Source organism: Oreochromis aureus, linkage group 7, assembly GCF_013358895.1.
Source record: "Oreochromis aureus strain Israel breed Guangdong linkage group 7, ZZ_aureus, whole genome shotgun sequence".
NCBI lineage: Eukaryota > Metazoa > Chordata > Actinopteri > Cichliformes > Cichlidae > Oreochromis > Oreochromis aureus.
In genome coordinates this window covers 10,938,135-10,960,222 of record NC_052948.1, presented here as the reverse complement: position 1 = coordinate 10,960,222, position 22,088 = coordinate 10,938,135, and the positions used below count along the sequence as shown (strand labels likewise).

Genomic DNA, 22,088 nt, shown 5'->3' with positions numbered 1-22,088 from the left:
AAAACTGGCTCCCTTGAGTACATTACTTAGTGTTCTAAGCATTATTGATAGTTTTGTGATACTTTTATTATTATGTCCTTGTTATACTGATGTGTAGTCAGTCACAGGAATTTTATGTATCGCATGTATTTTGGGGCAGTTTTTAAAGAGCAACGTATTGAAAAGCGGTTTTATTTTTGTATTTGACTGTCCAATCCCTCACTAGTTTCATGCAACTCATTAAAGACACAGTAGCGCTGAATGAAATCGAATCAAATAAACACCCAAGTGTAAAATTTGCACTTTTTGAGCAACATGTTGTTGGATTCGCACTTAAATTGTATTAAACTGATTCGGCAACGCTGTGAAAGAGTATATGTGATATGTTTATATACAAACATTTAACAAACAGTAGTTTTTATGAATACATTTCAACAGAAATAATCAAATTACAACAACACACAAAAGGTGATGCTTACAGAAACAGGTAAGTTTGTTTTATTGCTATTTGTCAAGGTAGTTTTTTTATACTGCTACATTTTCTTGGATACACACAAAGCATCAACCTTATAATCTCTGTCTTCTACTCTTTTTCTTCCACTCTCTAGGTGCAGTGTCTGGACAGACAGTCGCATTTGGTGACAGACAGAATAGTGTGGTGGCTACGAGTGCCATTGGCACACATGACAGGAACGCTGAGAGGCTCTGTCTCTACCGCAGCGCAGCAAACACACTCCTGCTCCACAGCAGCCCTCTGCAGGGAGTACATGGACTTACTGCGACATTTGCCCTGACAGACAGAAAGACAGACAGATGGAAGGGTACACATAACAAGAGGGAGACAGAAAGGACAGGATGGTGAGGGACAGTGTTATGATTTCACTCAAATTTGCAGGTTAATCCTACAGGGGAAAAGATTTAATCATTCTTAAATGTGTGTGTGCGTGTGTGTGTGTCTGTGTATCTTACCTCACAGTAGTACAGGTCTATCTGGTGCTCTGATTGGCAGTCATCCACCTTGATGTAGTCGAGCCTTCCCACTGTCTTTCGGCACTCTGGCTCTGTACCTTTACACCCACACACACACACACACACACACACACACACACACACACTATTGTTAAGATCCAAATAATCTAAAAAAAAAAAGATAATTTACTACTCTTGCAAAGGGAACACTTCAACTCACACATCTCACAGCAGGTGGTTCCAATTTGACTGACTTTTCCCTGGAAAAGTAAAAGCAGGAGAGACAATGTTATCATAAATTCCTGGGAGAAAAAGTATAGATAAGGCATTACCCTGAGATTAATGAGAGCTTTACCCCTTGGTCTAAGCAAGCTTGGCGATTAAAAGATGGGCAGGCTGTCAATTTGGACTGCAGCACAAGATTTCCTTCATTATTCAGACCACATGTATATGAGGTGCAACCATCCTCGCTCGTCGTATTGACCTGAAAGAACACAATTCATTCTTACAGTATGTAGCCGCGAACAGTACTACTGGCATGAAAGAGTATTATAAGCTATAGCATTGCACAGAATAGACAGCAGAAGTTCATGAGCATGGTATCATCTTGATTGCATAGGACTTACTTTCACACTGATGAGTTTTCCATCTGGTTGTTGAACAAAGCAGGCGGTGGGAGCACATCGACCACAGCAAGTACCTTCCTCCTTCTCCAGAGTGTATCCCTAAAAATGTGGAGGGTAGTTTTAAGTGTCCATTAAGGTAAGAAGACATCGGGAGTTTACTACTGTAAATACAAAGACATAAGATACCTGGATTTTGTTTTCTAAATAAAAAACATCTCATTTACCTTTGTGAATAAAGTGAATCGTGGAAAGATGATGTGGCTACAGTTTAATGATGAGCAGGGAAGGAATGCGAACAGGCAATTAAGGAATGTGGATTTGTGATTGTATTAATCAGTTATGATGAGGATGAGAAATGACAAGGGTTAATACAGACAAAATAATTTGAGGATGGCTACCATGGGGCAAGAGGGACAGGTTGTTTTCCTGCAGGACAGTTCATATTTCCTGATTGGACCGTCCACCACCCTACACTGGCAGCGTGTACAGGCATCAACCATCAGCTGCTCCCCTGCCTGTACAAACACACATACAGTATATCAAAAAACATAATTTCCAAATGTCTTTTTTATACCAAGTCAGCTGCTACTTCTCTGAATGACTTACCCCTATCAGTGTGTGGTTGAGAACACAGGCGTTCAAAGGAGCTGCAGAGAGAAAAGCACAAATAATTTCCACAGGCGTTTGTTAAAAAGTAATTCAATCCCCAGTTTGTGTAAGGTCAGATCAGGATAACCATCTCTGGGATGACACCAGAGTCATCTGTTGGACATAGACTGCAACTGCAAGTTGTGATGAAAACACTGTGTGGATGATTTGACTGAAGGGAAAGTTAGATGAATGCAAGCTTGATGATTCATGCATCGCTTGCGACTTGTAGGGCAGTTTCCTAACCCAGTGCAGTGGATTGTCTGTGTGCCTCCTGAGTAAGTCTATGTGTGTATTTATGTGTGTTTACCACAGTGGCAGCGGGGGCAGCAGTCCTCGGTGTCACAGCGTAACTCAGTCCCCATTGGGCAGGATGGAGTATCCGTAATCGAGCAGCTGACATTTGAAGCAGAGATGAACACCTCATCTCTGACTTTTATGCACTGATGTAAGACACATTTATTATCTGGAGACTTCCATCTGTCACCCACCTAAAGACGACACAGAGATGAGAATTAGATCGATAGAAAGATGAATGCCTTCTTGTGTGAGGTAGTAATAAATTATATGCAGCAGTGAAAAAATAAGACAATAAAAAATAAAGTGAAAGAAATGACAAAAAATAAGACTTAGATTTTGCAGTAGGGCAAATACTCCAAATAGCATTAAGGAATATTATGTACACTAGGAGGTTTGATAGTGGTACAAAAAGGAGACGTGTTGTACAGCTTTATCAAGAACAGCAGGATGGATTTCCTGAAGCATTCTTCATGGCAGTCGGGTTTAATAAGTCTGACGGAGAAGGAGCTCTGCTGCCTCTCTAGTGGACTGGAGTAGGTGCAATGGGTTGTCAGTGATGGAGAGCAGTTTGCTGAGTGACCTCTTGTCCCTCACTGACTCAAACACTTTGAGATTCATAATTATGCAGCAATAATTATTTGCACATATCCTTCAGGCATGTCTGATTTTTACACACACATACTTGTCTAAGCTTTCCACCGATAAGTGTGTCCCCTCGCATCTCTCCCTGTGACTCCACACAGCTGGTTGGTGTGCACTTTCCACAGCACTCTCCTTCTGATGAAGTGTATGTTGAGCCCTGAAATACATATTAAATATATACAGGAATGTATCACTTTAGAAGCATAAGCTAAATATGCGTCTTTGGTGTCTCTGTGAATCTCACCAGAGGACAGGCCCGGTCACAAACAGGCGGTTTGCACTGTGCAACATGGAGAGACGTGTCTTTGTCCTGCAGCTCGGTACAGATGCACTTCTCACAACCTTGCTCCCATTCACTCCCCACTGAGTGAACCACTCCACCAACCACACACACCTAGAGACACAGAGGACATAAAGCTAACAGGACAAACAACAAACATATTGCACTCAGATTTGAATCCAAAAATACACTCACCTTGTCTGGCAGGCAGTTGGTTTCTGTGCACCCACAATCGTTGGTAGTGGAGGACGTGATGAACCCAGTGGGACAGGTGTGGGTGGAGTTTTGGCAGCTGCAGTCACATTCAAACACGTCGCAGCACTTTGTCTTTCTCACCGACAGATGGCGATGTGGTGGACAATTGGGGGGAGCTTGAAGAGGACACTCTTCCTTTTTGCACACTGAGACAGAAAAAGAGGTGAATAGAGCTGTGTCAACATGCGCTCTGTTTCATGATTACGTGTGTGTTTGCCGGTGGGGCCGGAGCATCATATATTAATGACTTACCACATTCGTGTATAGGCTGACATTCCCCGGGGTTTTTCAGGACCACAGTCTGACCGTCCTCACAGCGGGGAACCTCAGGCAGGTCACAGCTCACTAGATCACAAACTGGAAAGTGACAGTATGGCTCAGTGTGTTGCAAGTGGGACACATGATATACATTTGGTAACACTATGCAACAAAGAATAAAAAATGAGGATGGATACTGGGGAATGAATTAGGAGTAACTATGTTATTAGTTATTAGAAGTTAAAGTTGAGCTATTTGGACCATAATAATTTAATAACTACTGAGTGACTGCCCACACAGTATAGTAAAGCTGCTCCTCGCTGCAAATAGAGACTATCCTTTTTTACATACCACACTCATACTCTGGGCAGCACTTGGATTCTGTCTTCTTTCTCAGGACCTCACAAGGTCCGCACACTGGAGCTACAAATAGATACACATGATTAATTTTAAAAAGATGGCAGTTTTTCTTCTTCTTTAGCAACACTACAAAAACAGATGCAAAGAGCAAAATAAGGAGCAACAGAAGGGTTTCTGACTTCTGACATTGTTGCAGGGCCGGTCAGTGCAGTTGATCCGTTGCTGATCCAAACACATGCAAATCAAACATGGGTTCTCTTCTGGTACCCAACTCTGCATATACTGTACAAACACAGACAAAACCAGGCTCATGTTGTGAAGTTGGTCATATTAGAAATAAACACTAGAGGGCAATCAAATCACATTTTATTCTCCAACCTGTTCTCTGAATGTTTGCCTGATAATATTCCAACAGCATATGTGTTTATTTTTTTTAACTAAGAACTTGATTTTGCGTCACTGCTTCCTAACAGATTCAGTCACACTTTTCTTGTTTTGTGTCTCACCGTGTACGTGTGCCCATGATGGTCAACACACTGTCCACATGCTTCTGGTGGTACACACCGTCCATGATGCAAAACTGTGCCTACAGCACAGAAACAGCCTTCAGTCGGTGTGTCCATACAGGATGACTCGTTACTCCTAGCAACCGACCAGTCGCCTGGCAACGACTGTATGCTACCACAGTCCTCCACGCACCCTGTCCGACATGCATCATACTGCATGGAACTTGGGCACTGTAACGCTGCAACACAGAACAGAGTTAAGTTTAGATCTAGGCTCAGGTGTTAAAATGTTTTCACTTGAGTGGAAGATGAACTCATCTGCAAATCAGAAAATTACTCACGGCAGAGGTGAGGGCTCCTCCAGTCCACACACACACCTCTTTGTCTACAGAGGCGTGCATAGGCTGAAATGAGCTCACACACATCTGACTCCTCACATGCCTGCTCTTCACACTTGGTGAGGAAAACCTGAACGGGAATATATGCGTGGCATGGTTCGAACACCTCAGAACGTAGAGCTTGACATCCCATCGCCGCTCCAGATGCACACACCGCCTTCCGTCTTGGCAGGCACACACCGTGATCTACAGCCACAGTCCAGTCTAAGATGAAAGCTGGCTGGTCGGTGGTCGAGGTGCCATTGCGTAAAGAAAGGACATTCACCTTCTCCTCCCCACAGCCACCTGATAAAATGATATTTGGGGCAGTTATCAGAATAAAAAGACAAATACAGAAAGCCACTGGGTGAGACATTCTGACTTTTTTCATATATTTGAACAAGTGGGCTCTTTATATAAGTTACCGCAGAGTCCAGCAGTGTGTCCCGTTGTAGTGGAGCTGAGTAATGTGATGGTAAACTCATTGCTCTGAGGCGTGAAACTCAGGACGTAGCCATGATCCGATTTCAGCTGCAGCATCACTCCCCCATAACGCACCAGCTCAATGCCAGAGTGCCGCCACGGCAGTGCAAGCTCTTCCTGTCCAATCATGGCCTGCTCAAATAAACATATACAAAATAAATGAGCAAATCCTTACATATACAGTTAGTGCAGACATCTTAAACATAACATATATCATATATCTTACCGTCATGTCATCCTTCAGCAGCACCTTATATGAGCCATGGATCACCTCCATGGCTTTCATGCAGACTTGGTGGTAGTTTGCCGAGTCTTGGCAAGGTCCAGTGTGAAGTTTGACCTCTGACCCTTCACTGGAGCCTCTGCTGACAGTGAGAAGTGTATAGGAGCACAAACCCTCCCCATCCAGCCTAAGTGCCAGGCCATCAAACCTCACTACATGGTTGGTGGAGCTGCCCATACACATGCCTGTCAATACATTTGAGGCAGGAGGGAAAAATGGGTTTGTACAGGAGCCAGAAACTTGTGATCCATTAACAGTTAGTATAAATAGAAAGGAATGTTAGCTCCCAGCATTCATTGTTAACAGCAAGTACGCAAATAGTCCACACTTTATATAGATGGACTAGACCTAAGAGGCTATATTGGATCCTTTGGATGTACGTACAAGGGCATTCCCAGTGGCAGTTGCAGGTCTCCTGGACTTTAACAGGTGGCATGTTGTTTCTGCAGGCTGGCGGCTCCAATCTGTCACAGCTGACTTTGTGATTCTGTACTGTCACCGCCCCACTGGGGTGGCAGAGGAGGGAGTGACAGCCATCCTCCAGCAGCCATGACTCACCAGGCTAAGGCACGTAGACAGAGAGATGCACAATTTGTTACAAGTAACTCTTGTAAAAGGTTACATTAATGCTGTATCTAGCAGACAGTACTCACCTTTCTCTCATTTCCATTATCATCAACACACACTCCTGGTGGACCAGCTAAATAAATAAATAAATAAAAATTATATATATATATATATATATATATATATATATAAAACACAGCACATAACATTTCCATTACTGTCAATTTCTATCATCACTATGTAAAGAAGGTTTACTGTATGTGTCTATGCCTATAAGCACCTCTGCAGATTCTCTCTGTGTAACTCCTGTCCAGAGTCAGCAACATCAGTAACTGATCCATGCTGTTCAGATGGAGAGTGTTGTCTTGGTTGCCCTGGTGACCAAGCACACCAAGTTCACTCTTGTTATAGTCTGGTCCAATCCCAATTGGGAACACTGATACACCTGAGGGAAGACAATCTTATCAGTGAAGCTACACCGCAGCTATGACAGAGGAAGATGAAGGATGGAAACATACCAACTGAAGTTTTTACTGAAGTATCCAGTGTCTTAATGATGATTTAATTACCTGCTGCCAGGGCCTCATTAGCTGCTTCCCTGACTTCATCAGTTGATTTGTCCATCACCAGCATCACCACAGCCTTGGCTACACCAACTCTTCCACCACTGATTGGTGAGATGGATGTCTGCACGGCAAATCTCAATGCAGACCCTGCAAAAAATGAGAAAAAAGACTGCATGTGATTGTGCATCTGTCTAAATATGTCCACATATTAGTTTAAGCAAGCTCCTTTACCTAGTTTAGGGGCTGCAGGAGTCCTTGTAGTAATTCTCTCCACCATCCTCAGGAGGTCTGATTTGCTCTGTTGATCACTCCATAGGAATTCTGCTGTGTTGGTGTCTCCATACTGAACAACACTCACAAGAGTGCCACTGAGGCCTGCACACATACAAACACAGAACTGACTGTAGAAAGGTGCTTCTTTAATAATTTAAACATGAGTAACATATACTACACATACCTCTGTGTGATTGCATAGATAGTACTCTCATTCAGCCCTGAATCACAGGAGTGTTTTTGTGCATATACTGCTTTGACAACTGCACAGTAGTAATTTCAGCATCAAGCCTTATAAGAGAAATGCTTTTGCATTGATATAAACCCACTTAAAGTAAATATTCTGAACCTAAAACTCAAATAATGTCTAACTGTCTAAATATGAGCACACTGTTCTTGGTCATTTTCCATATTCCTATTAAGCCCAAAGACATCATTCTTTCAAGGTCAATAATGCTAAAAAAAAAATATATGATTTGATATAACACGAATAAACTAAAAACAGTTTAGTAACTGTATTGTTCTCATGGAAATCTGGTAAATATCAGTTGGGGAAAAAGACATACTTCAATATTTTTCTTAGAGGCTATTTGCCCCTTAAACATGCTGCATTTTTGAAAAAACCCCTGCTAAAAACAGAGTGATTGCAAAACAAAATTAGTAATAACACATCAGTGAGAAAAATCTGCATATAGAGAGAGCTGCATCACACCTACCTATGTCAGCATTACTGATAAAAGCTTTAACAAATGTCTTCATGTCCTCAAGCTGCCCTCCAGACTTCAGCAGGAACATCACATCCAGAGGCTTCTTACACGGCACTGTGCAAATATAAGACTCCAAGTTAATATAGGCTAAGAACTCCCTGAGGACTCTTTGATGAGAATAAACATTTCTGTCATGGTACCTGAGACTGGCAAGCTGGCATGTGTTGGGACAACTAGTGGTGGCAGTGTTGGTGAGCGGGGTCTGACTGTGGTGCGTGTGATGTTGACTATGCGGTGGACCACGCTAGACAGATGGCTGTAGTCCTCCACCATTAATGGACGCTGAGGAAAACTGAACTGAATCAAGTCAGTTTCTTGTATCTTTGGTCCAACACCAATGGGATACACATGAGTCTGGACACTGGTAGATGGTGGGCGCGTTACTGTGTCAGTGGGTGGGTTTTCTGTCACAAGGAAAACCAGCTGAGGTGGGGTTGGATGAAGAGAAGGCTGGACCGTAGCCATTTCTTGAAAGGTGGTAGTGATAGCTGCTCCAGTGTTTGTCTTACTACCACCCCTCCAACGAACCTCCCTCAGGCGTTGCAGCAGGCGGGTTCTCTGCTGCCTTATCTCCCACCGACTGATCTCCACAGTGACTGTCACTGAGTATTGGATCACAGTGATGCGAATCAACTCCTCCTCCTCTGTCAGTTTTGTGATAACTTCCTCCAGGAAGAGGAGCGACTTGTTAAAGTTTACTTCACCAACAGCATCAGAGCCTTCTATGACAAATGTTACATCTTTGGTTGGAGAAAGAACAGATGGCGATGTGGTAGTGGGCGATAGGCCAGACGGTGCTGTAGCTTCAGGAGTGTTGGGGAGGCGCCGTGTGGGTTTTGTCTCCAGATGAAGAACTGGGGAAGTGGTGGTCGTGGTCTTGTGAGGTTTACCCACTGTGGTCTTTGGTGCTGGAGGTTTCACCACCTCAGGCTCCATCCCCAAGGTGCAGAGGTAATCTGTCAGCTCCAGCAGCCGATCAGGCAGCTCACCTGTGCTGCTCAGCACATAGGCCCTGTTATCAGGATTAGCTTTGGAGATTTCAGTAATTTGCGACATATCTACTCCAGGGCCAAGTGCCACTGTCAGGGTGGTGATGGCCTTCTTGCGGAGCATCTTTACAATGGAACGGATAGGGCGAGGGTTGGGACTAGCAGCCAAGATAATGGCAACGCGGCCGGCGTTCTCACGCTTGTTCTTGTCATAGATGTTGATAGCCAGATATTTGACGGCCTCATCCATGAAAGCGGCATCTCCTCCTGTGTAATGAAGCTCACGCACTGTCTTCTTAAATATCCACTTCTGAACCTAAAGGCATAAGAGAGGGAGGAAAAATAGTAGATCAAGTATTCACGTGTTGACTTTTACTATGAATCAGTTTCAGTGAGCCAAAAAAGCTGCTTTTTACCAAGCTTGATTAGTCATCAGCATTATTCAAGCTGTGCTGCATCCACTTGCTTCCTGTTGCATTTTAGTTTCCACTATTTTGCTGAATTTAAATAGCTGTATGTACAAATTTATGTTTTTTTAGTATATTAACTCTGACTGGATTTATTACAGCAGAAATAACATTTTGAAATCTTTTTCATCATTTATTTTATTCAAACATGAATTACTGATAGTTAGAACGCCTACACAAACATGGGTATCACATGTTTGTGTATCAACACAACCAAAACTCATGAACGCACCAAAATTATCCTCCTTACAGACAGATTTTGCAGATATTCCATATTTTGTGCAAAAATACCCACTTGCTGAGTCACACACACGTGCAGTGTTTAACTACCTGCAGATCATATGTTTTGACTCCAGAGTGGTAGAGTAGCACTGTTGCTCGAGTGTGAGCTGAGCCCATGCGGAATCGTTCAACCACCCCAAGAATGAACTGTTTTGTAGCCTCAAATTCATCTTCAGTCAGAGCTTCTGATCCATCCAGTAAGAATGCTAGGTCCATGGCACGGTCACACGTGCCTTCAGGCATCAACGTGGTGAAGGGAATTGTTGTGAAGGCGCCATAGGTGGGCGTTGGTGTGGGAGTTGTGAACATGGTGGAGGAGGCACACGCTTCACAGCTTAATGTGTTGTTGTCACAATGACTATAGTAAAGAAAAACAAATCATCATGAAATATAATTACAAAGCATTCATCACCAAACATTTGGTTACCAGGGTAACCTCAGTTCTATGTAAGCCAAGCCTGAGAAGCAGAGAACCGAAATATTCAAACTCATAAGGGAATGTTGTGATGAAGTATTACCATATCCTGCACTGGTCGGGGTCATTGTGATTCAGGATGACCTTGTTCCCATAGGAGATTCTTTGACCCTCATGCATACACATCTGACACTGAGAGGGTTCAACACATCGCATGGCCACCTCATCCAGGAGTTGTCCTAAGAACATCAAAGTCAGTGTAAAAATCCCCACAATAATGATATTTTTGTCCCATTATATTCGTGCAGTATATAAATCCTGAAAGTATTCGGTTAGTATTTGTTGATACCTGGAGGGCAGTAGGCATGGCAGCCTTCCACACATGTGAGCGAACACTGGAGGGGATCTGGATGTTGGCAGGTGACTGGACAGGCAGGACCACAGGTATTGTATCTCCACTGGCATAACTCCTCCCCTACACCTGGGATTCTAGGATTCAGCTCCTCACAGCTCAGTGCTAAGGAATCAGAACATTGTAGCATGCACAATTCAGTCATTTCACTTAGCTACAAAAAAAGATTATTCTGCATTTGATAAGTTTATAATAATTGTGATATTACACTACTGATAAAAATGTGCAATCCGCATTCTGATATTCTGAGTAAAATCATGACTTGTAGCACAAAAAACTAGATGCAACTAAATGGGACTTCAATTATTTTTATTAGCTTGGTCAAGCAGTTATGACTTGTGTTTTTTATATCATAATGAATTCTTCATACTCACGGCAAAGATCATTTGATCTCCAGTTGACGAATACACCACTCTCTGAGCAAGCCTGTGCATAGGCGGCAATAACATCACAGAAACACTGGCAGTCACCCACTGATGGGCACGAGCATGCTGCCTCCACACACATCTCTACATAAGGCTCTGCATCCACCTACAGACACACAGGCAGAGGTAGAGGGTAAAGAGTATAAACCCGTCAAAGCATGTCATTTCATCAGTTAAAGTTTGCCTGTAATTGTGCTCACCTGACTGTTGCATTCTTTAAAGAGGGAACCAGTGAGGATACGGCACGACTGCTCCACTGTTACCAGTTTGACAATGTTGTCGCTGCAAGGAGCAGGTATCTACACACAGAAAATAAAAACAGCAAATTGGTGCGACATTGTTTATCTCTTTGTGAATGTATTATAGAATGTCTCTATCTATTCTGTGCCAGTGCACTACTGAAATATATGCAAAGAACTGCAAGTGTCACCATACTTGACTTCATTGTAATAACATAAAAAATGTATGCGAATGATTCATTTTAGCCCTTACACTACTGTGAGTTCGTCGCCTGCAGAGATTTTCAAGTAGATCAGTCACTGTGATCTCAATACATTTCTAATGTTTCTCGGTGGGATATAATGAATAACGCTGACACTGAAAGAAATCTAATTTTCAGTCCTGTAAGCCCACAAACAGTCCTGGTGAAGTACAATGCTCAGAGATAGATCTAAATATTAGAGACCATCCCATATAGGATTATAAGCTACTGATACTGATTTATTTTTCTTTTAGACACACAAAACATCAACAGATTTCCCTAACATTAGTTATGAGTAGAGAGAAAATATTAATTTTTCAAGCAAGTCAGCCCTTTAAGTCTAGACTTTACCTTTGTGACATCGGCACAGCTGGGAATGACCTTCCAGGAGTTCCCAAAGTGTGAAGAATCCACCTCCAGCTGGTGGTTACTGCTTATCAAGTCGTTGTTTACATTCCCATCAAAGTTGCCACACAAGCCGCACACCCGACCCTACATGCAATAATATTTAATATTTTATATTATGACTAAAATGAAAAAAGATTTAAGCTGTCACAATTAGTCATAATACATCAGTACCCTGTATTCAGGTGAGATGTGAACCAGGAGGCGGGTTCCCATATCCCAGCTGAGGGAAATGTGTTTCCCCAGCTGCAGAGTGTAAAAGTGACCAGATCGGACAATCTCCACCTGTGAGCCCTGCGGCACCGGCCTCTTCATCTTCACCTGAAAGACAGAAAGGTGATAATTACAGGTGCATTTGGGATACTGAGAGGTCAAGTCTCAAAAGCTTACAACTTGACTAAGTCAGTTTGTCCAAGTAAAGCAGGACACAAGTTATAAATGTATCAGACAGAAAAAAAACTTTTAGTTGAATCCAACTGCTGAAATATACGAGGCATTTTGTGGGTTTGCACCAAACTGCACGTTTCTACTCTACTTGAGCACTCAAAGCTCTGTAGACAACATGTCTCATTCACACAAGCACCTTGTTTTCTGTGTTTAAGTGCTTTTTTTTGTCTAACTTTCACACTTGGAATATATTGGGAGCAACTCGGGGCTTTGGCATGTATACTGGAGCAGCCAGGGCTGAAATCACCAGTCTTCCAATTTGTAGATGATCTGCTGTACCCCGTGAGCCACAGCATCCACTGATAATTGTACTGTTGAAATGCCTAAATTATGAATATAATGTTTCAAGCCAAATGTCTAGAATGAATTTTGTGAATGAATGAATATCGGTCTTTAGACAAATATTTAAGTAATATTTAACTTTAACAACATATTGGGTTAATAGCCTCTCTCGAGAGTAAAGACATTATTTCAAGTTTTACACTTTTTTACATGTTACAAGATTATAAATCAATTTGGCTTTGCACTAATGCAACAAATCACTTAATAAGTTGCATGTGTTGATGTGAATCAGTTTAAATGAATGTTTGTGTATTACCTCTCCATGCTGCATCATTATTAACCCTCCCTGGTAGAAAATTGTGACAGCTTTTGCACAGCGGTGTCCCACAATTCCACAGGCCTCGTTTTCCACCAGCACCCTGAAGGAACCGTCTTCCCCACTACACATATCCTATTGACATGTCCAAGTAGAGAAAGATAGGACAGGGCCTGATTAACAAAGATCAGTGCATGTACTTCATAGTCTGCAGTTCACTTTGGCACCCTTTTTGGAAGTCCTTCTCAGTCTCTTACCTGGACTAGGACATACTGGCAGAGGCCAGGGAAAGAGTACTTTAAGCCATCAAAAGTGATGTAATGCCCTTCCCCCACGGTGCGGCACACACCATCACACACTTTCTCCGTGCATTGCCACTTTCTGTTCTTGCACACACTGCAAAACAGGACACCTGCTAAGCAAACACAGTAGAGGTATTTCCTTTAACGGACAAATATATTAACAAGCATTTTACCAGGTGTTGCAATCCACGGAGATGGTCTGTCCTGTTGCATATGGCCTGTTGTTATGGTAACAGGGACACTGCTCCGGTGTAATGCATTCTCTGCGGTGACGTACCTGAAATCAGCTTGATTAATCAATCAAATCACTTTATATGTTCACTTTGTTACCTACAGCATGCACACAACATAACAAACCACCTACAGTGCCAGGTGGACAGAGGCAGCCGGGGATGCAGGCAAGACTGACACAAGGCAGATCCAGATTTTGGCAGGTTCTTGCACACTCCAGACCTTTTTCTCCTGCATTACACTCTGCACGAGTGAGCGGAGGAGGGCACTGTGTTGACCGACGCTCTGCATACAAAAAACTAATTAATTAAAAAATAAACAAACAAGCACGCTTCATGACAAAAATCAATCATTTGCCCGAGACACACTGATCAAGTTGTTCAGGGTTCAACTGTCAACTGTCAACTGAGAATTATTAATGAGAACTGCTTGTTTTTTACAAGCCATTATCATGAAAAAGGTTCAGGAACTGAAACACTCAGTTATACCTCTGGATGGTGCTAGGTCATCATCATAGAAGAGGTCAGAGAGCAATGAAGTCGTTTCAGTGGAGCTACACCGCATGGAGCCCTTCTCACAGTAGCTGCACTCATAAGCGAAGACAAGATGGCAAAAATGATAAAACAGTAAACCATAGCAGCTGTTTAAAGGTTAAAGTTCTGCAAAAGCATGCATAGTCACTGACCAAATACTGTTGTGATCTGCATAGACATCATTAGGCTGGTAGAGTTGTCCATCATGCAGGCAGGTGCACTGGTCAGCCGTCACACATTCACCTGAGGAACTCAGGTACTTCCCAGTGGGACAGAAACAGCCCTCCTCACACACCCTCTCCCCTTCACAGCCAGCCTCAGCGCCAGACAGAGAACCACAAGTCCGGTCACACACACTCCCACATGCCTCATACACCTGTCCTCCTGTACACTCCAGCGCTGTGAACACCATATCAGGGGAGGATTAGTCATTTATTCTCACTAAACCATTAGAGATATTGCACTATTGAACTGTGCAGCACTAATGCACAAACCGGGTCTGAATGGAAACATTATCAGAAAATAAATGACACCCTCACAAAATCCACAAAAGTCTGAAACTTAGTGGTTTTGAAATTACAAGCCGTGAAAAACGAAGTCATATTTAGTTCTTAAATAATCATAATAACCACAAAAATATATCAGGAGAAAGAAACGGCACCATTTGAGGAAAGAAACATTTTGCCAACATGGGGGAGGATATATTCTGCTTGCTGTAGCAGACAGTGGCACAGGAAACATTGCACGGGAAGAGGAAGAATAGTTTCCAGTAAAATTCTGCAAATTCAGTCAAGAAACCAAAACTTAAAAAAAACAAAAACAAAAAAAACATGATGTCTACAATAAGACAGTAATCCAAAGCAGTCTTCAAATTCGGAAAAGTCTCAAGATTTTAGAGTGACCCTATCATAAACATAACTGAAAACCATAGATCCTGCAGAGGACATGCTTGTAAAATTATCTAAAAATATCACAGAAAATGAAGTGATCTACAAAAAATGCATACAAAATGATTCTAAATAAACCACAGAAAGAGCCAGAACGAGAGTGTGTGTGTGCATGTGTGAGTGAGTGAGTGATCAACTGTAAATAGGTCCAATGTAAAAGTTACCACATAGCGAAGGAGACCTCCAGTTGAGCAGCACTCCTCTTGCTGAGCAGGCAGCTGCATAGGCGGACAAAGCCGAGCAGAGGCACTCCTCACTGTCCCCACACGCACACACATCATAACGACAGAACTGCTGGAATGGACCCGGATTCACCAGAAAGTGGCACGGACTGAACACGTCTGACATCATCACTGCACACGCCTCTTCTGCAAAGCGCACTGGTATCGGGGTATCGTAAGGTTAGTGTTAAGTCATGTTAAGGAGTGATGTGTGTCTGTGTGGGTGTATGTACCTCTTTTTGGGTTAACGGCACATGGATCAGTTTCAAATTTCTGAGTGGATTCACAGTCTCCATTGATCCTCCAAGCCTGGCCAAAGGCGTGAGGACTAGCCTCAACCAGTCCAGAATCAGTCAAAAAATCATCACCTTGGTTACCATTGTAGTTACCACACAGTCCACAGGTCCGGCCCGCCCATTGTGGACCCAGCTGTGGAGGCAGACAGAATTCAAGATAGTTTTTTTCCCCCATCTTTTCATACAGGGGTTATTGAAAGGAAACATCTTTAAGATATACAACTTCTTCAACCTTTAAAAGCACACGGCCCCGCCCATCCCAGTCCAGACGAAAGTCCTCACCAAACTTTACACGTACTGAAGACTGAACAGATCTCTGGATATATAAACGGCCTGTAAAATGACACACATAGAAAACTGGCTGGTTAAAATCAGTTAATATTAATGAACAACTTACGCAAGTACTTAACAGAGCTGTGCTGTTAGAGCCAGTGTATTGTCATTGCCATTGTGAAATCTGTCAGAGTGCTTCTCTCATATATGGATAACCATCTTATAGATATATTTACTTATCTTATATGCATAAAAGGTCATTTAAATGCACTTTAAAGTAGCATACCATAACGCATTGGGGTCTGGATGTCCATGCTGTTGACAGAAACAATTCCTCCATGCTTCAGCTTGACTGTCATGTCCTCCAGAGAGGGCAGACTGAGAGTCACTGAGCGTGTGCACACAGCATCCTGATCATCAGCGCACTGAAAGATAAAAAGCAACCTAAATGCTGTAAATGATGAAAAAAGTGACAGAATGCTAACAGGGTCATTCTTTGTGTAATCGTGTAGTTAGTGTAAGAACAAATTCCAAGTTTATTTGGCATTGAAAACCAAAGCTCCTTTTACCTGTACATTTTCAATTATGATAGAAAACTCATTTTGTGAGCAGTCCTTTGCCAGCAGATACTGGCAGTGGCCAGCAAATGTGAAGAACTTGTTGTCAAAGCTCTTGAAGTGAGACTGGCCAACAACCAAGCATTCACCTACACACCAACAACAAGGATATGACATCAGAAATGAGGACTTTATTTCCCAAACAAAAGTATTAGTGAGTGTGTATTGCAGTACATCTCTCTCACCAGGACAGCCTTCATTGGTGCATTCCCATGAACCGTGACGACACACACTGCACAAAAGAGACATTTGTTTGAAGGAAGCATATTTTATATGTAACTATTTCTGTGTATCTGTATTTGCACTTGCACTACTTTCTCACCAGGTGTTGCAGTCCTGAGAGACTGTGGCTCCTGGCGGGAAATGTTTTCCCATGTGCGCACAGGAACACTGGGATACCTCAACACAGCGATTACCGTCCAAAACCTTGCCAGCTGAAACACACATGCATGCCATGTTACTACTAGAAACAGTAAGACGGAGACAGGAGATAGATATCGTGAGCGAGGGGTTACCAGGGCATGTGCAGCCATCAACACACTCTTCCTTGCAGACCTCCTGGATGTTGAGGCTATGGCAGGTTGTAGAGCAAGACTTGGTGCATTCACTGTACTGCATGCCAATTGGACATTTGGGGACTTTACACAAAAGAAAAGCATATATAAATAATACATGTCATGTTATAACCTGCTGTTCATTTTAAAGAACTAATAAACTCACAGCACTGGCTTTCCTGCGACCAGCCGTGAAGAAGTATCCCATGAGCGTGGCATGTGCGAGCATACTCCAGCAGGATTGGACAGTAGCAATCTTCGGGCCCTGTCTGATCACAGTGACAGGCCTCCTCCTGACACAGCAACAGGAATGGTTCGGGAGAGACCAAGTGGGCGCAGTGGAGAAACACACTAGAGGTCTGCAACACGCTGCAGCTGGACAAAATCTACACATAAGCACAAACAGGGAGAAAATAAGTTGTTTACCTCTTTTTAGGCCTAACAGCCTGTGCAGCTGAATAAATGGGAAATAGAAACCATGTCTGAAACTTCATCAGAAAAAATATTAAATGCCAAAAAAAGAGGAAGACTGGATTCATATCTGGTGTGTGAAAATTATGAAAATGGCAATATCATAATGATAGAAACAGAGATTTCAAATAAAAGTGAAAGAATACATATTCATCAGTTTTGCAGTGAACTGAAGGAGATGCTGATAGGATCCTATGGTTTCACACTAACATGAAATTTGTACAGTTTTCTCACATGTGGGTGTTTCAGATGTGCAAAATGTTCTTTCGAAAACCAACTGTTTTCATTTCATATCTGCTCACCCACAAAGACTGCACAGGCTACAGAGCTGCAATCACACCTGTCAGATCTGTCTGCTTACCAGCTGTTCGGTTTTTTTAAAGAGACTGGGCTGTCGTCCCCATTTGAGCATATTGAACCTTAATACTGTGTATGAAAGCCAAAATGTCTTTATAAAAAAGAACAGATGTATTAAAAATGCCAAGTCTTTCTAAAATCCTAAGTCAGAGATCTGACACAATATGAGACATTTAAGCACAGTTTATACCTTTGTCAAATAAAAGTTAAAAGTAGAGCTAGAATAGTAAATGGGACTAATAATATGTATCTTGGACATCAACCAAAGACAATGTGGGTTATAGTTCGCACTTTAACTTCAAAACCCACCTGGTTTTAAAATATATAAGATATGTTTATAAAGAAAAATGTTTATTTACAAATCTTTATGAGTTTATTTGTGTGCAAAAAATATAACCTTTTGCATATTAACAGTAAAAGAAACAAAAACAAAGACAAATTAGAGAATAATACACACAAAGAAATATCAGGTGCTTTGTTAGGAAGTGAATCACTGTAAAATACCTTTTTTATTGTGAGAAGAAATGTACAAAGTTTTATTTAATGACTTTTGTCTACACATCAGATATCATGACACGCCTACTATCTAAACATGTACGTGTGTGTTTTAACTATCCTCTCACCGTGGAAGTTCCTTTTGTTGTGTTACAGGATTTTGATGGATTTGACACACGTTGACAGGACTGATCAGCTCCCTTCACTGCCCACGAATTTGCAAAGTCATAAGTGTCCTCTGTTAGGAATCCTGAAAAATACACAAGCACGCGCAGACAGAGAGAGAAACAAGTTGACAGATTTGTTCTTAATCTCATCCTACCACAACTGTGTCTGTTGCTTTCTTTTACTTTGTTATCTTTTCCTGTACTCAGTTGTTACTCTTCCTGTTGCTGAGTGCTGGTGACTCAAATCGTTTCCTCTATCCCAGTAATAATAAACTCTCCCTAGTTTCACTCTTTTCACAGTTGCATCTTATGGACTGTATAGCACGCACAAACCTTCCTGAGCAGTATATTCATCAGCAGTCATAGAGTTGAAGTTGCCACAGAGGCCGCAGGTGTGGTTTGCATGGCGTTTGGTCAGGGTCAAGGCGATGTTGGCAGCATTATCAATGGTGACAGTGAAGCCAAACTCCTCACTCCAGAGCTTGTAAAAGCCGAGCTCTGAGCCCACAAACACAGAGTGAGATGCATAGGGCAGTAACAGCCTAGAAGGAAAAGACGGCATAAATACAGCTTCTGCAGAAGCAAACTATTGAGGAGCTTTCAATATTTATACACACAAACTTAATGCTGAATGACAACACTAGCGCGCTACCTTTTTTCTCCTTGTGAGAGCCGTCCATCTACAGAAAGGTGCAACTCAAAGACGTCACCCAAAAACAGTGTGACTCCAGTTCTTTTGCCATTTTGAAAGTCGCCTGCAGATCCAAAGCACATTTTGAACACACTGTTACAACTTTGTACCACCACCATGGCAGACTTAGCCAAACAAGACAGAAAATTAAAAGTGAAGATGACTACTAAACAGTTTCCAAAAGCTAATATATTGCATCAACGAGGCATTATACACTAAACTACACAAGATAAGCCTGGCACACTATTAGAATTCAAATCTTTTTTGAATCTCTTTATTGAATTTGAGCGTGACTCACCCAGCAGTGTGAAGGAGTGGTGGTTGCAGTCCCCAGCCAGAAGGTAGCTGCAGTCTCCAGGAAAGTCATACAAAACACCATCGAATGTGTGAACGTGGTGTCGTCCAAACAGACTGCATCTCCCTGTCATGCTCGCAACACAAGCTGGACACACACACACAGAGTACACAGATATGCCGATGTGCGTTGAAAAAGAATTATAAGAGATTTCATATGAAGCACGTCACATAGTCTGTAAGGATATGTCACTTTTTGGGTGCAAAGCTAGAAACAAGGCTGGATATTCTCCAATATAATACTCACAAGTCAGCTGCAGGAAAACCCAAATTCCTCGCAAATATCTCTTTATGTACTCCTGGAACACATAAATGTGTATGCTTTCATTTTCATCACAGCTTAAACTAATATCTTTATCGTCTGATGTACGAAGATCATGTTATTTTGTGTGCGATGTTAGGCCTGCTTCAACCCCCCTTTTTTTTTACTCCTATAAACTCCAAGTACTCCTACCTCCATGGTTCCAGACTCCAGAAAAAGCAGACACTATCCGAAATCACGACGTTAAGACCTCGCAGAGTCAGGACATTATAAAGTAATGTGATGGTCAAGCATTGGCTAAACTAAGAAGAATTTCAGCCCCACTGGAAGCTCAGTTTTATAGCAAAGACTGAACCCAACCCAACTTTCATAGGCTTTCTCTTAAGACCACTCCCCTTGCCAGGTTCAGACAAGAGGGAAAGAATGCCACAACTTGGAGCCTGCAGACTGACACCATCAAACACACTCAACGGGACAATGCCAGGATATGCCCACTGATCGCCTGGCTGAGTGATTAGTCTACACATACGTATCTGTATCAGTGCCAAGCCAAACAATCCTTTTGGAAAAAAAACACTTACTAGAGCGATCTCACGCAATTACACTGCTTCGATAGTGTCACATGCACAAACACACTTGTCTTAGCGGCGCCAAAATTACACACACATAGACACACACGCACACATAATGGGAACATCTGATGATCAGCACTCTCAGGTGGAAACTTATGTTGTCTCTGGACAAAGCTGAGGAAAAACATGAGGAATAGTTTTTGTGTTTTCAGATTCACAACCTGTGTCACAACGTCACAAAAATAAGTATTCATATATGTATAAAGCAAGCATAAAGTAATTATAAATAAGTAAATAAGTATTCTGCAGACTGAGGCTGTTTCTTTCGCTTTCACTCTCTTTATGTAACTCTAGGCTACTAAATACGGAATGATCAGGGTCTGTGGAGACTACCTGATCTACCTATCTGGTGTAAACAGACAAAGCACCTAAAATGTTCGCACATTATGTAGATGATCCATCTTGAGTTGAGCTGGAAATCACCTGTGGAGGTGTGTGCTTCAAACACACAGCAAACCCACGCAGACGTTTATTATCTGCCTGATAGAAGGCGTCTCAGCTTGAAACAAGGGTATTACTGGCATCAATGAAATTATGTAAGTACCCCAAAATGTCCTGTAGTGCAACAGTGAGATGCCAAGAGATGTTTTTCAAAACAAACAAATGAACATGCTGAATTTGGAAAAAAAAAATTCTAACATTATTACTTGCAAATGTGCCTAAATGTCTTCTGTATAGCAGCTCTGATAGCTCTGATATAATAACTTAACTGAATGGGCATGCAGAGCTTTGGGTAATTATATATATGCATGGTGAGGCAGCTTTGGTCAAGTTGGTTATACTGCAGAACACCCCCCCACACCACCACCACCACCGCACACACACACACACATTTTAAGCAATAAATTACAAAAAATGCCGGATATAGCAAATATAATCAAATTAAAACTAATATATGCAAATTTATATGTATTTTTTTTTATGTCAATAATTTTCTGGAAATAATGTCATAGCTCAGGCTTTAAAGGGTTAAAGTGGGTTTTCTACTTTCTAATAAACCGCCAGTGAAATAATTCAGTCCTACTATGGAAACTGACACTTTATTATTAAAAGCTAAATGTAGACAAATGGCATCATACTTTTCAGGCTTTTTTTGAGCATAGTGATGTTGACGCTTTCACGGCTATGTTGTTAAATTAAATTAATAAACTTAAAAAAAACATTAGGTAAAACAAAAATGTACAAATCATCTATAAATGGTAGCTAATTCATTGTCCACTTAAAAATGGCCACAAAACGTATATCTAAGCGTGATATACCCTGAAGCAGGACTGCTCAGACACCAGACTAATGTAAAGCCTGCTTGCCCCACAGATGCTAAGTGATGCAGTCAACTGAAAAGCTGCCTGTTTCATATTGCGTTTAGAAGTGAGAGCATGTAACCTATAGTCTGTCTGTGAGCTATATATTGCTGGCGAGCACACAGCCTGCTCGTGCACCGTGTTCATTCATGTACAGTATATTTAATCCGTGAACGCGCTTATTCCTGGAGAATTACGTCATCGCAATGCCCAGAGTCCTGCAGGAACTTGCATTCAAATGCCCACAGCAGGGTGCTGTTCAGTGTACTGTTCCCACTATTGTATATAGGAAAGGCACACATAGACAATACTGAAAAGCAAGTG

General features: G+C 42.0%; 1 protein-coding gene across 1 annotated transcript; it reads right to left on the bottom strand.

Moving 5' to 3' along the window:
- Window positions 1-344: 344 nt before the first annotated feature.
- On the bottom strand, window positions 345-20,128 carry vwf (von Willebrand factor). The gene is made up of 53 exons (XM_031731213.2): window positions 20,024-20,128; window positions 19,817-19,868; window positions 19,514-19,657; window positions 19,177-19,279; window positions 18,858-19,066; window positions 18,486-18,607; window positions 17,201-17,420; window positions 16,996-17,118; window positions 16,803-16,914; window positions 16,666-16,712; window positions 16,433-16,569; window positions 16,150-16,288; window positions 15,823-15,923; window positions 15,528-15,723; window positions 15,238-15,453; window positions 14,279-14,525; window positions 14,082-14,176; window positions 13,727-13,878; window positions 13,536-13,639; window positions 13,318-13,456; window positions 13,061-13,195; window positions 12,190-12,336; window positions 11,962-12,102; window positions 11,330-11,428; window positions 11,079-11,235; window positions 10,642-10,809; window positions 10,396-10,531; window positions 9,926-10,235; window positions 8,280-9,444; window positions 8,089-8,193; window positions 7,331-7,474; window positions 7,103-7,246; window positions 6,814-6,978; window positions 6,620-6,666; window positions 6,351-6,528; window positions 5,910-6,151; window positions 5,626-5,815; window positions 5,165-5,506; window positions 4,824-5,062; window positions 4,497-4,599; window positions 4,309-4,380; window positions 3,952-4,056; window positions 3,640-3,845; window positions 3,409-3,558; window positions 3,205-3,321; window positions 2,533-2,713; window positions 2,181-2,221; window positions 1,973-2,089; window positions 1,575-1,673; window positions 1,304-1,432; window positions 1,169-1,208; window positions 949-1,046; window positions 345-769 (listed from the first exon to the last, which is right to left on the bottom strand). The coding sequence occupies exons 1-53, from the start codon at window positions 20,027-20,029 to the stop codon at window positions 584-586; spliced, it is 8,562 nt and encodes a 2,853-aa protein (XP_031587073.1). The 5' UTR covers window positions 20,030-20,128; the 3' UTR covers window positions 345-583.
- Window positions 20,129-22,088: the final 1,960 nt, after the last annotated feature.

Bases quoted from the DNA above. Each gene is read 5' to 3' on its own strand.
- vwf (XM_031731213.2), bottom strand. The intron at 17,421-18,485 runs GTGAGAGGATAG...GCTTATGTGTAG, and splicing joins CAACAAAAGGAACTTCCACG to ATTTTGTCCAGCTGCAGCGT. The intron at 4,381-4,496 runs GTCAGAAACCCT...ATCTATTTGTAG, and splicing joins GCCCTGCAACAATGTCAGAA to CTCCAGTGTGCGGACCTTGT.